A 15,346-nucleotide genomic window follows, 5' to 3' on the forward strand; every position below is an offset into this window, starting at 1 on the left:
GGGTTTAACTCAATGAATTTATGATGATGGGTTGATTCATGTATCAATATCTCTAATTTGGTATTTATTTATAAAAAGAGTAAAAAATAAATAATTTTTGAATTTTTTTTAGTTATGAACATTTAAGTTTTTTAAAATTAAAATACATTTAAATTTTTCAACTTTGGAGTTAAAATTTAGAAGGGACACATCATCACTCTTCCTTCTAGATCGGCATTTTTTGTTATGGTTTTTAAACCCAACTCCACGGAAGAATATAATTATCATTTTAGAAGGTGAAAGATTTAAATGTATTTTTCAATTCTTACTTAGACTTAGTTTGATAAACTTTTTTGAAGAAGTGCGTGTGTTTTATCTCATTTGGTATTTGGTAAATAAAAAAATTTATGTGATTATGCTTGCAGTTTTAAAAAATATGAGTATTTTTGAAAACACCTAACAAAGAACTTTTTAAAATTGACTCTGTGCTTATTAAAATTAAAAGTCTAATATAGACTATAGCCTTATATATTAATTAATATCTAAATTTTAAAAAATTTTATAGTATTTTTAAATTTTAAAAATTATTTTATTAAATGTATTTATTGTTGTTTGTATTTATTAAAAGTTATTTTTAATTTAATTTATCAAATATATATGCCTACAAATTTTAAAAATCTAACTTTTAAAAATTAATTTTTATAATTTATTTTTAAAAATAAAAATTTTACCAAACTAAACTTTAAATATTCGCACTTAAAAAATTCAGAACCTATTTATTTATCTTTTATTTTTTATAAGATAATCAAATTAAATAAACTAGATTTGATAAAATAGTAATAAAATTTTCAATAACCTTCTAATGCTGCATAACCTACACAATACCATTCTTCTATGTTAAATTGATTTGATTTCCTTTTCATATTAGGGTCATGTCTTAATTTATAGTAGGACAATCTACCTAATTAAATACATTGAGTGAATCTTTTACCTACACAAAACAAAAACTTCTTACATGCACGTGCATTCTTATATTTATGTAAATCGTGGGAGCCAACCACAGTTTCAATTTAATACATAAACCGTGAATAGAATGTATCATAAACTGTGGCGAGCTAATACGGTTTACTAAGGGAGGCAAATGCACATAAAACATGATAAGCAGCAACGGTTTATGAAGGAGTTTGAGTAGGTATAAACCTTTGTTAGCTGCAACGGTTTATGAGAAGAGAAATTCTATATGTATGTGAGTGAGATTCAAGCCAGGGAAGAGATTATTGTCACAATAGAAATAACAATAATACCAACAGGAATAATTCTACTAACAATAATAATCTATAACAATATATAAAGTGAATAGGAGAGTTTGGTGTCTAATTTCCATTTTTCCATTTCAATCTTCTTGATAAATAGTGTTTAATATAATTGTCGTCTTAAAATTTGGTCAAAAATGTAATTATAAGTTAATTCTTTTTTGTTCTTTGTGCAGTTACTTTTTTATTCTACACATAACTTCTACTCATATTGTCTTTTTCTCTGTTCTATGGAGTACATGTAGCACTCTCTACTTATCTTTATTTTACTTAATTAAAAAAATAATGATAAATATGTGTATGGAAAATAATAAAAAATAATAAAAATAAAAATAAAAATTTTTTAAAAAATAATAGAACAAAATATGATTTAACATATTAAATATAAAATTAAAAAAATTAGGAAATTAAAATTATGCAAGAAAAATCGTTCTTTAAATTTAAATTTTTATATCTACTTCAAATTAAATAAGATTGAAAAAAATAAACAAATTTATAAAATTATAATTTAAAAAACATAAAAATTAATTTCTTAAAAATATTAGAAAAAAATAAAAAATAAAAAATTACAATTTTATTTTGAAATTAAATGAAATTTTAAGAAAATCTTAATAATTTTATTAGTTAGAGATATAGAAGTTGACATATTAGATCTAGAGAAATATTAAGAATTATTACAAATAAGTGTTAAGATTAGGGAAGATATTCAACAATAATATAATATTTTTATATTCAATTGTATATGTTAATAGTAGCTAAAATAGTAGTGTCCATATAATATTACTCTTTTAAGAAGATATAAAATATTTGATATTATTTTTTTATAATTGTTGGCAAATTTTATAATTTGATTAACAAAAAATTTGAATATTTGATATCTTAAATTTTGTCTTAAAGTAATAAAATATGACTTAATAAATAAGTTTGAAAAATAATAAGGATTTATATAATAAGTATACATATAGATATATCTAAATCAAAGAAGAAAAAAATTTTCTTTAGCAAATTTTTAATAACTCAAAAGTTAACACAATGGTAGTTATGGATTAAAGTGATAAACAAAAATGAGAGTTGGAATAATGGTTTACGTTCAAGGCCTCCTCTTCATAAATCGTGGGAAGCAACCAGCCTAAGTTTTTTTCTTCCTAATCGGTGGTAGGTAGCCATGGATTATGTCCAATCTTTTCCAGCCATAAACCCTCTTAGTCTCCAACGATTTACGTTGAAACTAGAAACCGTGGTTAGCTCCCACGGTTTACATAAAAATAAAATTGCACATCATGTAAGAAATTTCTGTTTTGTGTATACAGGTAAACGATTCACACAATTTATTTAATTAGGTAAATTGCCCTTTATATTATGATGCTCTTTTCTTAAGGGAGTTACAATAATACTTTTCATATTAGGGTCATGTTGTCTTAATTTATATCATGATGCTTCTTTTCTTAAAGGAGTTGCAAAAATAACTACTTCACTAGTTAACCTCATTTCCGGGGGCAACATTGGACCGAATCATAAGTAGGGGTGTTATCGGTTCAGTTTGGTTCGGTTTTAGATTAAAAACTAATCGAATCGATTTGTTCGAATTTTATAAAATACTAACTAATCAGTTTGTTGTCTATGTAATAATCGAACCGAACTGAATCAAACTAAAAGCGATTTGGTTTGGTCAGTTTTTTTTTTGTTTTTAAATTCTAACTAATAGAAAATTAATCTTAGTAAAATGATGTTCAAAACAATCAATAAACTGAAATAACATTGCATTACATTCAAATTTAACACAATTTCAACTTATTCCAACAACTAAACATAAAACAAACACATTTGTTAAGTATAAAATTTTCATTTCAATGCATTACTAAGCCACTTCTTCGGTTCGGTTTAGTTTCTACCGAGTCAATCGAAAATCGAACCGAACCGATCGGTTTAATTCGAAAAAAAATCAAAAAATCGATTTTTTTCAGTTTTCTATTCGGTTGTTGTAAATTTTGACTCGGTTTTACGGTAAATTTCGATTCGGTTCAGTAACTTACACCCCTAATCATAAGAAGTGAAAAAAGTTTTAACTTGTTAATTAGTCTATACGACTCTTACTTAGAAAATCTTTTTATTCTTTTTATGTTTTTAAGATATTAAAAATATAAAAAAAAAATTTCTTTTCAATAACTTTTAGTAGAATATTTTTTAAAAGTGTTCTTATCTAATACTCATAAAAATATATTAATAAAACTCTTATAAAATAATATTTTATACATAAAATGTTATTATTAAGTTGATGAAATTTTATTAAAATTATCAGTTTTCCGTTATTGAAATTATAATATCAAATAATAATAGTGTATTTAGTTTGTATTTTTATTTTTAATGTTTTTTATTTTTTAAATTTTATAAAAAAATAAAAATAAAAGATGAAAATAAAAAAATACAAATAATAAAATCTAAAATTTTAAAAATCCTAAAAATAAAAACAAAAATAAAAACCAAATCAGATACATCAATTAAAACTTAGATTATTGTGTTTCGAGGTGGGCGTTTAACGCATTACTACTGCAACGACTCGTTGCTGATAAGGGTAGCTTTTGTTCGAAACTTTCAGCCAATCACATGGCACCACGTGTCCGTTTTGGATGACTGTTATACTAGTCAGCAATATCCTTTCTTTCTCTCCCTCCCTCCCTCCCCGCGGACTCTCCTATCACCCTGAAACAGGAAACCGCTCACACTCAGAGAGAGACCACTTACTGTCCTAAACACATCGTCGTTTTTAAGTCTCACCATGGTCTGAGTTTCACCGAGTAACTTGCAGAACACTGTCGTAAACCCCCTAAACGACAAAGAAAACGAAAAAAGCAAAACAAAACAAAACAAAGAAGAAAGAGAATCACAACGATGGAGTGCGTTGGAGCGAGAAACTTCGCGGCAATGTCGGTTTGTTTAAGCTCTTCTTCGAGGTCGCGTTTGAGGAGGAAGAAGCTAGCGAGAATCCGAACCTCAATCTGCATTCGTGGAATTAGTTTGCACCGTCATCACCATCATGATGATCATCATTATCGTGAAGCTTCACGCTCGCAATGTCTCAGCGTGGAGGCCAAAGCTGGTGCCGGAAGCGAGAGCTGCGTGGCGACGAAAGAGGACTTCGCTGACGAAGAAGATTATATCAAGGCCGGTGGATCGGAACTCGTGTTCGTCCAAATGCAGCAGAACAAGTCCATGGAAATGCAATCCAAGCTTGCTGATAAGGTTTTAATGATTTCCAGATTTAGCCTCAGTTTCCATGGAATTCGGTTGTTGTTGTGCTCTATCTTGAGTTTAGCTATGGTTAGGCGTGAAAGTTTGAGCTCTGTTTTCTGCGTAAAAAATTCAAAGGATAAGGTTTTAGGCTTTATTTACCATTTTTACCCTTTTCCTTTTTTCTGGTTAATATACTAGCTTCTATGTCGTTTGAATTGTTGTCATCTTGAGAAGATGCTGATGGTAAAAGTCTAAGAATTTCTCAAGATGAATTTGCTAGGAACTGCACTGTGCTGTTTACATCTCTTTCGATATTTCAATGGATTGAGTGTTTTTTGGGTTAAATGGATAGAGTTAAGGTCCTTTCTTTGTATAAAAACGGTGATGTTAGGTGAGGTTTTGTTGTGTTCTCTATTGTGTTTTCTGTAAACATGCAGTTCTGGAAGCATTTTCAACTTTCAAGTGCTAGTTTTGAAGGTTCGGTTGACTTTGGAAAAGTGAATTGATGAAATGAGGAGTGTGTTACCTTAGCTGCTGACTTGTTTATATTTTATATACGAATGGATTAGTGGTGATCTGGGATGACTTAACGAGCTTTGCCTAACAAACTTATTTGGCCACAATTGAAATGACTTTCATGATTCTATCAAATGCTTAATAGGAGATACGTCAACAAAATTGATCATTCAGAATTGCTGTTTTCTTTCTGATAATTGTGCTTCACTCTTGCAGTTGCCACCCATATCTGTAGGAGATATATTGGATCTAGTGGTGATTGGTTGTGGTCCGGCTGGTCTTGCTCTTGCTGCAGAATCTGCCAAGTTAGGATTGAAAGTCGGGCTCATTGGTCCGGATCTTCCTTTTACAAATAATTATGGTGTGTGGGAAGATGAATTTAAAGGTTAGAGTCTTTTCTATATTGTTATCAATATCTTTATATAGTTGCTATTAGGTTAGTACTTTAGACCTTAGGAGTTTTTGATTAAAGAATTATAAAATCAACTCAGACAATTCTGCCAATGATCACTTGTTTTTGTATTCTTTTTCATCCTGGTGGCCTTACCAGTAAATCAACTTCTGTGTTTTGGCATATTGATGGCCCTACTTCATTATTATTTCAGATCTTGGACTCGGCGGTTGTATTGAGCATGTTTGGAAGGATACCATTGTATATCTTGATAATAAGGATCCCATTTTTATTGGGCGTTCTTATGGACGTGTCAGCCGACATTTGCTTCATGAGGAATTGTTGAGAAGGTAAAACCATTTATGATAATTGTAGTACCGTTATCATTTCTATTGATTATAATTTATATTGTCTTAGTTGTTCATATACTTTTGTAGATTTATAATTCATATTAATTTTCCCTAGGTGTGTCGAGTCAGGTGTATCATATCTTAGCTCAAGAGTTGAAAGGATTGTTGAGGGTAGCAATGGCCACAGTAATGTCATATGTGAATATGATATTGTGGTGCACTGCAGGTGCTGTATCTCTTGCTTTTGACATTTTAACCAGCATTTTATTATATTGAAATTTCTGACATATTATTATAGGCTTGCTACTGTTGCATCAGGAGCAGCTTCAGGGAAACTCTTGCAGTATGAAGTTGGGGGTCCAAAGGTGTCTGTCCAGACAGCCTATGGTGTGGAAGTTGAGGTAGGAGGTTGGCTAGACAGTTTTCTCGTTTTCTGTTGTATATTGTTGTGCCACTGCCCACTAATATCCTTAAATGTTACTTAACTAAAGCTCGATGTTTCCCATCTTGCATCTTTTAAAATGTGTGGCTTCCCTTGTCCAGTGTGGTAAATATGGTTGATTATTGTCGTTTATACATCTAAAAGAAAATAATAATAGTAATAATAATACCAACATTGGCTCTACTTTCTGTCTTAACATTTTTTTAACAACCACCCAGTTTGTTGTATATGTATATGTCTATTCAAACTTTAAATCAAATCAATCATCGGTCCTTATCTGAAGTGGTAATATCCAAAGTAACATGACGTGTTCTCTCAACAAGTCTGATATGTGTTCCTTGTTCATGTATTGTAACTAATGTATGTTTTCCAGCTTTTCTTTAACCATATAATATTTTTATTTTCTCAATAAAAAATTTTATATAAAATGGGAAAGCCAGTGATGATACCATTTTTTGTTACCATGTTAGGTGGAAAACAGTCCTTATGATCCCAACCTGATGGTTTTCATGGATTACAGAGACTACATGAAGCAAAATGTTCAAACTCTAGAAGCAAATTACCCAACATTTCTTTATGCAATGCCTATGTCTGGCACAAGAGTGTTTTTTGAGGTTCACTCAATGTTTGGAGCGTAATGTCTTACATAGTTTGTTATACTTTTACTTGGATTCATGTAAAGTGTCAATTGCAGGAAACCTGTTTGGCATCGAAAGATGCCATGCCTTTTGAGTTATTAAAGAAAAAGCTTTTTTCGAGATTAAATACAATGGGGATCCGAATCACAAAGACTTATGAAGAGGTGAGGCATTGAAAATGGCATCTAGGCTTGTGTATTTTAGTGGATCTAGGTTTATCTTGATTTAAATCTGCATTTGAGCACCCCAAAAAAAAACAAATTCTTTTCATTTATTAATTTCTCTGTAGGAATGGTCTTATATCCCCGTTGGTGGGTCCCTACCCAACACAGAGCAGAAGAACCTTGCATTTGGTGCAGCTGCTAGTATGGTGCATCCAGCTACAGGCATGGTCAAATCTTCATTTTTCTGGATATGTTAAATTTATTACCCTTACAATATATTTCTTTTTTATTCAATAGGCTACTCAGTTGTGAGATCTTTGTCGGAAGCTCCAAAATATGCTTCAGTAATTGCCTCTATTTTGAAAGAGGGTCATACAAGTAGCATTATTACTCATGAACGAAGTAAAGAGAATCTATCTATGCAAGGTAATCGAGTCTACCTGTTAGCTTAGAGTTTGGACATAAAAGATACTCTGTTCCTTTAAAGCTGTTCTTAACAGTTTCTATTATCTGGCAAGACTGTATATAGTTTTGATATACAGTTTGTGTATATTACAAAATTTTTGAGATAAGCTTTTTGAACAGATTTAATGTGAATGCGAGGTTTTTGACTTGTATAGTTGTACATGTACCTAATTTTTTGTTTTTTATTTTTTTTTTCCAGCTTGGAATACCCTTTGGCCACAAGAAAGGAAACGACAGAGAGCATTCTTTCTTTTTGGATTAGCATTAATTCTGCAGCTTGACATTGAGGGCATCAGAACCTTCTTTCATACTTTCTTTCGCTTACCTAACTGGTACGGTGTCTCTTTTAAATCATAATTTGCGGTAGAAAGTTAGCCATTAGTTATACAAAAATACCGTGTTAGCTTGAGTGGCCGAAAGCCAAAGAAATATCTTACTAGAATACCATAGAGGCTCCTGCTTTTCTTGGCAATTAAACTCGTGTCAGTAGCCTATATGTTGATAAATCTTGTCTAAACTTCAGATGGATGCGGAAATGAATTTTGACATAAATGAAAGAGTGCTTGTTATCAAAACGTTCAATTGCTGCTCAATTTTGTAATTTCAGTTATCATAGGAAAACATGAACCCATGACCCAGCTATCGGAGGATGCATAGTGGCATAGCCTTATGACGTAAATGAATTTTGACGTAAATGAAAGAATGTTCCTCATCAAAACCTTCAATGTTCCTCATCCTTTTGATAATCTATCTACTGTTAGATGCTGAGGATCAATTCCTTTCAGGCTAATCATGTTTTACGAACGAAATAAACAATCTCTAACTTATGGATTAGTGAAGCATACCACCTCACACTATCATGTAGTGCCCTTGCTGGAGTCAAGATTTCATTTCCATAGCCAGATTTTATTGTTAGAATTATGGTTCATTTGTTACAGAACTTTAGCTACAAAATGAAATCATAATTTTTCCTTTAGAGCAATACGATACTGGTGAGTATATCCATTGTCATTGTCCATCAATCGACAATAGAAAGAAATCCACATCATTGGTTCATTTAGTTAATTAGTGATAGGATTAACTAGGCTGACATCTTGTGATAATAAGATGGATTATCCTATTTCCACTCCTAGGAAATAGCATGTATTAAACTGCTGTACTAAAAGCTTCAATAGACAAATAAGTATGGAATTATTTTATACTTTAATTGCCATGATGGCCTTATCTGAAAATATATGTGAATGTTAACCTTTGTCAATGAACTGATACTAGAAAGGACATCATGATGTTTAGTTAAACCTTCAATAGACAAATAAGTATGGAATTATTTTATACTTTAATTGCCATGATGGCCTTATCTGAAAATATATGTGAATGTTAACCTTTGTCAATGAACTGATACTAGAAAGGACATCATGATGTTTAGTTAAACCTTAATACGATTAACTTTTCTAACTTCTAAGTGTCTTACAGCTTATATTCATAAGATGGATTATCCCATTGCTCTTCTTAGTTTGAATACCGAATGTGCCTGAAACATATGCTATGATGCCTGTTTCTTAAAATATGAATATTATTCATAGTTCTCTTCCTAGTTTGCATACCAAACCATGATTCCCTTTTCTCAATATATGAATAGCATTCCCATGAATAGTATCCATAAGAATGAAATATCAAACCATGTATTACATGCCCTTGGATAGTGAATTTAAATCTGGATTTTTTGTACCCTTTGATTAAACTAGTTTGCTATTTTAATTTCTGATCAAACTCCTCTAAATTGAGGAGATTTGTAAAATGGTTAAGTGAGGAATTAATTACTCTTAAATTAAGATAGTAGGGCTCACATGATGGAAATTACAAATTCAATAGTGATTAGTTCCTCACTTCATCACTTTACCAATCTCCTGACTTCAGAGGAGTTTTTCCCTTTAATTTCATATGGACCTGACCCTTCCCCCCTCTTTTTTTATTCTGAATTATGAAATGATGGTTTAGTGTTTATTTTCTCTTCATCACAGGATGTGGCAAGGATTTCTTGGCTCCTCTCTTTCCTCTACAGACCTAGTACTATTTGCATTCTACATGTTCATAGTAGCACCAAATAACTTGAGAATGTGCCTAGTCAGACATCTGCTTTCGGATCCTACAGGGACAACAATGGTAAGGACCTACTTAACGATATAGTTACTTTCATCACTTTGTTAGGATCATTATATATGGAGGAAGCTTTAGATTACATTAGTTACTGTAATAGAAGTTAGAATGTTCTTGTATGTACATATATAACAAAACAAAAGATATGTTCTTACTACATTTATGTGTATCCCTTCTGCTACAACTTTTACCTTGTTAACACCTTGTTCATGCCTATTTTCATGGAAAAAACTAGTGCCCGCATTTAGAGGGGTTTACTAGTGCTAAATAATTACTTGTTTCCGTTTTATCCATATTAAATAGCTATTATTGACCTTGTAAGAGCACTTTCATTACTAAGAATTTGCTTTCACCAGAACATGTTAATTATCTCATCCATCTGAGGATTTATTACCAAGTCTGTCCTAATTTTCATTTAAGTTCGAGCAGTCAAGGCAGGGATCAAGGTTGATGATAATTAAGAAATGGCCCATGAGCATTTGTTAGCAAAAACCTGTAAAGCATGGACACTTCACTGAGTTGCCGTGTCTGTGTGTCAGACACATTTTGGATACGATATTCATCAACACTCATCCAACACACTGTGTCCAACCGTCTCTTAATAAAAAATGAAAAATTCTTTTTCGAATACGCTTGAATACACCTAAATATCATCATGTGTCAGTGTGTCCAATCTTATTCTAAACATATATTCTTGAAATAAGTTTAGATGTAGTATATATTATTGTTTATTAAAAAATATTTTAAATACTTGATATAATTAAAATAAGATATTAAAAATAATTTAAAAAATTAATTTATATTTTAATATCAATAAAATATCAAAATATCATTATAATTTATCTAAAAAAACTTTATATTTATATGTATGCGTGCTGCTATGTCTTATAAGATTTTAAAATTCGCGTGTCGGCGTGTCCTATATCAGTGTTAGTATCCGTGCATCATAGGGAAAAATCTTTTTTTTTTCTACTTTATTTATAAGACTTATATTATTACAATTAAGGATTTGTTTGAGTGGGTTTTTATGAAAAGATCTTATTTTAAGTTATTTTTAAAAAAAATAAAAATAGTTTCATATTTAGAAATCTCAGGTAAAAGTATCTTAAAAAATAAAAATAGTTTCATATTTAAAAATCTCAGTTAAAAGTATCTTTAAAAATATCTGTAAAAAAATATTTTTTATTTCTTTTAATATTTTTATTTTTATTATTAAAATTTTATCAAATACACTAAAAAATAAAAAAATTAATAATTTAATGCAACTAAACAAACACTAAGAGTAAGTAATTATAATTATTCCAAAGCACATGTTAAATTTTTTGTAAAGTTGAATTCTGTTCGGTTCCTCGAGTTCCGGACGGGTCGGGGAAGTCTCCTGGTGTGAAGGTGGGAATCAGCCTTGATATGGGTCTATGGGACGAGACGCGAGCGTAGCCGAGTTCCTGAGCTCTTCGCGAGGTGGAGAGTGCCACCTGCAATGACACTTCGACGCTCAAGTCAGAAAGTATGCAGGCGGTTTGAGAGTGAGGGATATAGTGACGTACCTTGGGGGAGGGGTAGGTCCCTCCCCATATATACTCTGTCAGAGGTGGGTCCCACGAGAACAGACCCACCTTCCTCGAAGCTTCCTCTCACAGCTGTCGAAGGGTGAGCTGTAAAAGGGATAGGTGTCCGAATCGCTGCTCGGACAGGTTATGCCCATAGACAAAGACAATATATTCAAAGATGTTGAAATAGTGTATTTTATAATTTATATCCTTTTTGATAAGAAAAATACAGAGATACTAATAAGAGATATAATTTATTTTTTTATTATTTTTATCAAATTTTATAATTATATTTTTTATTATTATATTTTTTTATAAATTTTTTGTATGAAAAAAAAAAGAGTAAATTATATTTTCATAATTTATTCTAATTTATCATCAAATAAAATATAAAAATACTAAATTTTATGTCTGTATTTTTTTATCTTATTTTCAGTGTCTTATTTTATCTTATTCTCAGAATCAAACACAATTTATGTAATTTTTTATTCATTAAAAAAAAGCCAAAAGTTTAAAAATTAAAGGATACTAAGCAAAATAAATCAATACAATCAATCTTCCTCGGTGTGTTCTGCAATATGCAATCTACATTCCATGACGATCTTAGTAATATTCATACTACATGATTATATAAAGCCCGTCTGCTTTATGACAGCAGCATTATAACCAGGAAACTCACGTATGATCATTTTGGATTATTATCGTTTATATGTCGGTATAAATGTACTTTTGCAGAATTAATTTTAATTGAAATTAAATTGATGTTAATGTAATTTGTATTTGAGTATTTTGTCAAATCTATTTTTTAAAAAATAAATATTATTTAAATAATGTTAACCAAAATTATATTAGTGTGTAAAATTATTACAACGACATGATTTACATCATTTTTTATATTATTTTTGTAATTTATTTAAAATAATAATATTAATATTATTTAAAAAACATAAGCTTGTGGACACCAGTGCTCAAATTTCACTATATTTTTAATTTCAAACCAACTATTGAAAAGTTATTGTCATATTATTAAGAAATATTTCAATAAACAAAAATAGGTTAAGACTACAAAAATTATTTTTAATATAGATAAAGAAGTAGTGTATTTGTAAAATATTACAATCTGAAATGTTTTACAGAAGTATAGAGTTGCAGAAATTCTGTATTGAAACAGAAATTTTTTTAGTAGAAATTCTGGTCATATGTCAAGCTCTGATCACCACGGTCCACGTATAGTACCTACCGTGTTGAAGCAGTAAATATTCTTTTCACAGAGATTCTAGCCACATGACGTGCATGCAGGTAACACGTATCATGCGTGTTGCAGGAACAGAGATTCCACGCCTGTTTTCGATGCACCTTAATCAACGTCCCTGCCACGTGTCAACACCAGATCAACACACAGGATCCGTGTTTCAGACTCCGATGCAGTTTTCTCAGCGTCCGATAGCCACGTATCAACACCCCGACAACACACAAGGTGCGTGTTAACCATTTGGCCGGTTGTCTCCATACACCCAACATCCATATTCCAAAAATGCATGCCTCATTAATGTCTTCGTGCCTTTAAAAGGTGGGAGGAGGAGCTTGGCATGCTTCATTCTTCATTCTTCGTTGTGTATATTGTAGTATGGTTTAGAAGGTTACATTGGAAGGTAAGTGTTGTTAAGAGAGTTAGGCTTTAGGGTTCTATTTAGAGAGTTAACCGAAGGAGGAGGGAGGAAGGTATTTCTGGCTATGAGAGTGAGTAGTGTGTTATTTAAAAAAATGGGTACGTGATTATACATCTGTAAAAGAGTACGTTGTTAATTATTTAGAATAACCTAATTATATAAGTTTAGTATTTTTATTAATTTAAATTTAATATGTAAAATGTAATATTATTAGTATAATTATTTGGATTAATTTATTCTTAGCAGTTGTAGTGAATTAGATAATTTAAATACTTATTTTTTATTTTTCTACGATAATATTAGTAATTTTATTTGTTTTCTGATCTATGTTATTTCTTTGTTATAATATTATTGTAATTTAATTTGTTAATATGTAATTTTTTAAACTAATAAGCAATAAAAATACTGATAAAATGTTTTTTAAGATAATAATGGTTGTTATTAATAAATAATAATGGTAGTTAGTAATAAATATTATAATATAATATAAATGATAGTTACTAATCTTAATAAATAGTAATGGTAGTTAGTCGAATAATGTAAATAATAATCTTAATAAATGGTAGTTACTAATATTAATAATATAAATGGTAGTTACTAATCTTTTATTTTTGTGCTGTATATGTGCAAAAATTTTTGTGCTATATATCGATAAATCTTTGTGGTTTTTAACAAATTATTAATAATTATTTGTATTTTATTTTTTGTGATTAATTTTTTTGAATTTTATATTATTTATTTTTATTTTTTCGAATATTCTCTCAGGCTAATAGAAATATTTTGCCCCGTAAACTTGATTCGCCAGAAATGTGACACCCAGCGGTTGACCAGAGTTTATAAATAAAGAGATTCTACCATGTATCGAGAGTGGGATAAAACAAAGGGTATTTCGCCTTACTATCTGCTTTTGTGGAAAGGTGAAGGCCGGAAACTCATTCTTTCGTATTGCCAACCAGTGAGATTACAGTAACACTGGAGGTCATGTTACACATATTTAGCCTACCGATTGATGGAGAGGTTATGATGGATTGGACCGATAACAGTCAAGACTTCTTGGTCAACTAGAGCATGATGATTTTTGGCAGCGAACCCGTCATGTGTAGTTCATCTAAAAGTTACATAAAGTTGGTCTGGGTTCGTCATATCAGAGACCCACAGCCTCTAGACACTTGGGAGTCTAGTCAGCGATATGTTAGGTGTCACATCTTCTGTCTGCTGGAAACTACCCTTTTTGCGGATAAGTCAACGGCGTATGCCCACGCGAAGTAGCTACCACTGATCCAAAATTTTGAGTAGATTGGCACTTACAGTTGTGGGTCAGCAACTCTTGCACATCTTTACATGGCACTGTGCCATGCATCACAGTACGATTGCAAGGAGATGGACGGCCCGTTGGATTTGTTGTTTGTTTGGGGGTGGGAGCGAGTTCCCTTTCTTGCGTCCATTCCAAGACAGCGACTTGCACACGCTGATATATCGATTGCATGCAGGTAACACCGTAGCAATACATAATTTATTGGATTTTAACTCGTGTTTTATTTATGTTTTTACTGGTAAGACATAATTTAAAATTCTATTATAACATTGTGTATTGTAAGTGGAATCATCATCCACGAACCAGGTCGTGGATGTCGAGAAGCGTGGCGTCTATTAGGCACTACATAGACTGGATGGAAGAGGTCGGTATCGGTATTAATCTATAAGAATAATTTACGGTATTAATAATCTAACTTAGCCCATGTAACATTTTGCATTTTGTTTGGCGGCCATACATGGGCATCATTATCCCGGCCGAGTTACATCACCACCTTGATATGTGTGACACGGTAGGGCCGTTGCTTTCATTCAAGTGTGTCGAATGGCATCCTGTAGACCGAGTGGTTCGCCAGTATGGCCATTCCTTTTGACCAACATTGTTACACTCTTCGGGGAATACAGTGCCATGATCGGAGCACCATACTCGACGAATGGAGTTTAGTCAGTGAACATGTGCAATGTAATTTTCTGCACATTATATTGTTTTATAGATGATTATGTACTAATCTTTACTCCATTCGCAATGTGAACTTGAAATTAATTTTAGCAAAGTCACCATAACATGATTTAAATACATCTGAAAGAGACAAAATATAACTGAATCTAAGACTAAATAAAGTGTTGGATAAAAATTGAAATCACAAACTCCCCTAATATGAGAACTACGAATTTGGAGTTGAGCCAATAGAACTAGCTCCACCACGATGCGGGCATCTGCTTTGGTTGTGACCCTCACCTCCACAAAGCCTAGGATCATGTACATCACGCATATCCATCTCATTCAAGAAGCGAGTTTTTTTAGAACGGTCTTTGGTCACTCGTTTGAGGTGGGAATTGGATATTAGTCTTGGTCCTTGATACATAGACCATGTTGGGTTTTCTAGTGGTCTGAATCGGGTTCTGTACACTTTTTGGATCTCCCTCATCGTATATATCTCATGCAT

General features: G+C 31.3%; 1 protein-coding gene across 1 annotated transcript; it reads left to right on the forward strand.

Moving 5' to 3' along the window:
- The first annotated feature begins 3,952 nt into the window (after positions 1-3,952).
- LOC107479054 (lycopene epsilon cyclase, chloroplastic) lies at positions 3,953-9,967 on the forward strand. The gene is made up of 11 exons (XM_016099198.3): positions 3,953-4,532; positions 5,256-5,424; positions 5,645-5,780; positions 5,896-6,006; positions 6,079-6,181; positions 6,693-6,836; positions 6,917-7,024; positions 7,150-7,246; positions 7,322-7,450; positions 7,689-7,821; positions 9,511-9,967. The coding sequence occupies exons 1-11, from the start codon at positions 4,182-4,184 to the stop codon at positions 9,674-9,676; spliced, it is 1,647 nt and encodes a 548-aa protein (XP_015954684.1). The 5' UTR covers positions 3,953-4,181; the 3' UTR covers positions 9,677-9,967.
- The last annotated feature ends 5,379 nt before the right edge of the window (positions 9,968-15,346 follow it).

The sequence above is a fragment of the Arachis duranensis genome, chromosome 3 (genome assembly GCF_000817695.3).
Source record: "Arachis duranensis cultivar V14167 chromosome 3, aradu.V14167.gnm2.J7QH, whole genome shotgun sequence".
In the NCBI taxonomy this organism is placed as follows: domain Eukaryota; kingdom Viridiplantae; phylum Streptophyta; class Magnoliopsida; order Fabales; family Fabaceae; genus Arachis; species Arachis duranensis.

What these genes read in the sequence shown, in the direction of transcription:
- LOC107479054 (XM_016099198.3), top strand. Translation starts at nt 4,182, where the DNA reads ATGGAGTGCGTTGGAGCGAGAAACTTCGCGGCAATGTCGGTTTGTTTA. An exon ending in GATATTGTGGTGCACTGCAG is followed by an intron (nt 6,007 to 6,078) that starts GTGCTGTATCTC and finishes ATATTATTATAG; the next exon opens with GCTTGCTACTGTTGCATCAG. An exon ending in GCACAAGAGTGTTTTTTGAG is followed by an intron (nt 6,837 to 6,916) that starts GTTCACTCAATG and finishes TGTCAATTGCAG; the next exon opens with GAAACCTGTTTGGCATCGAA.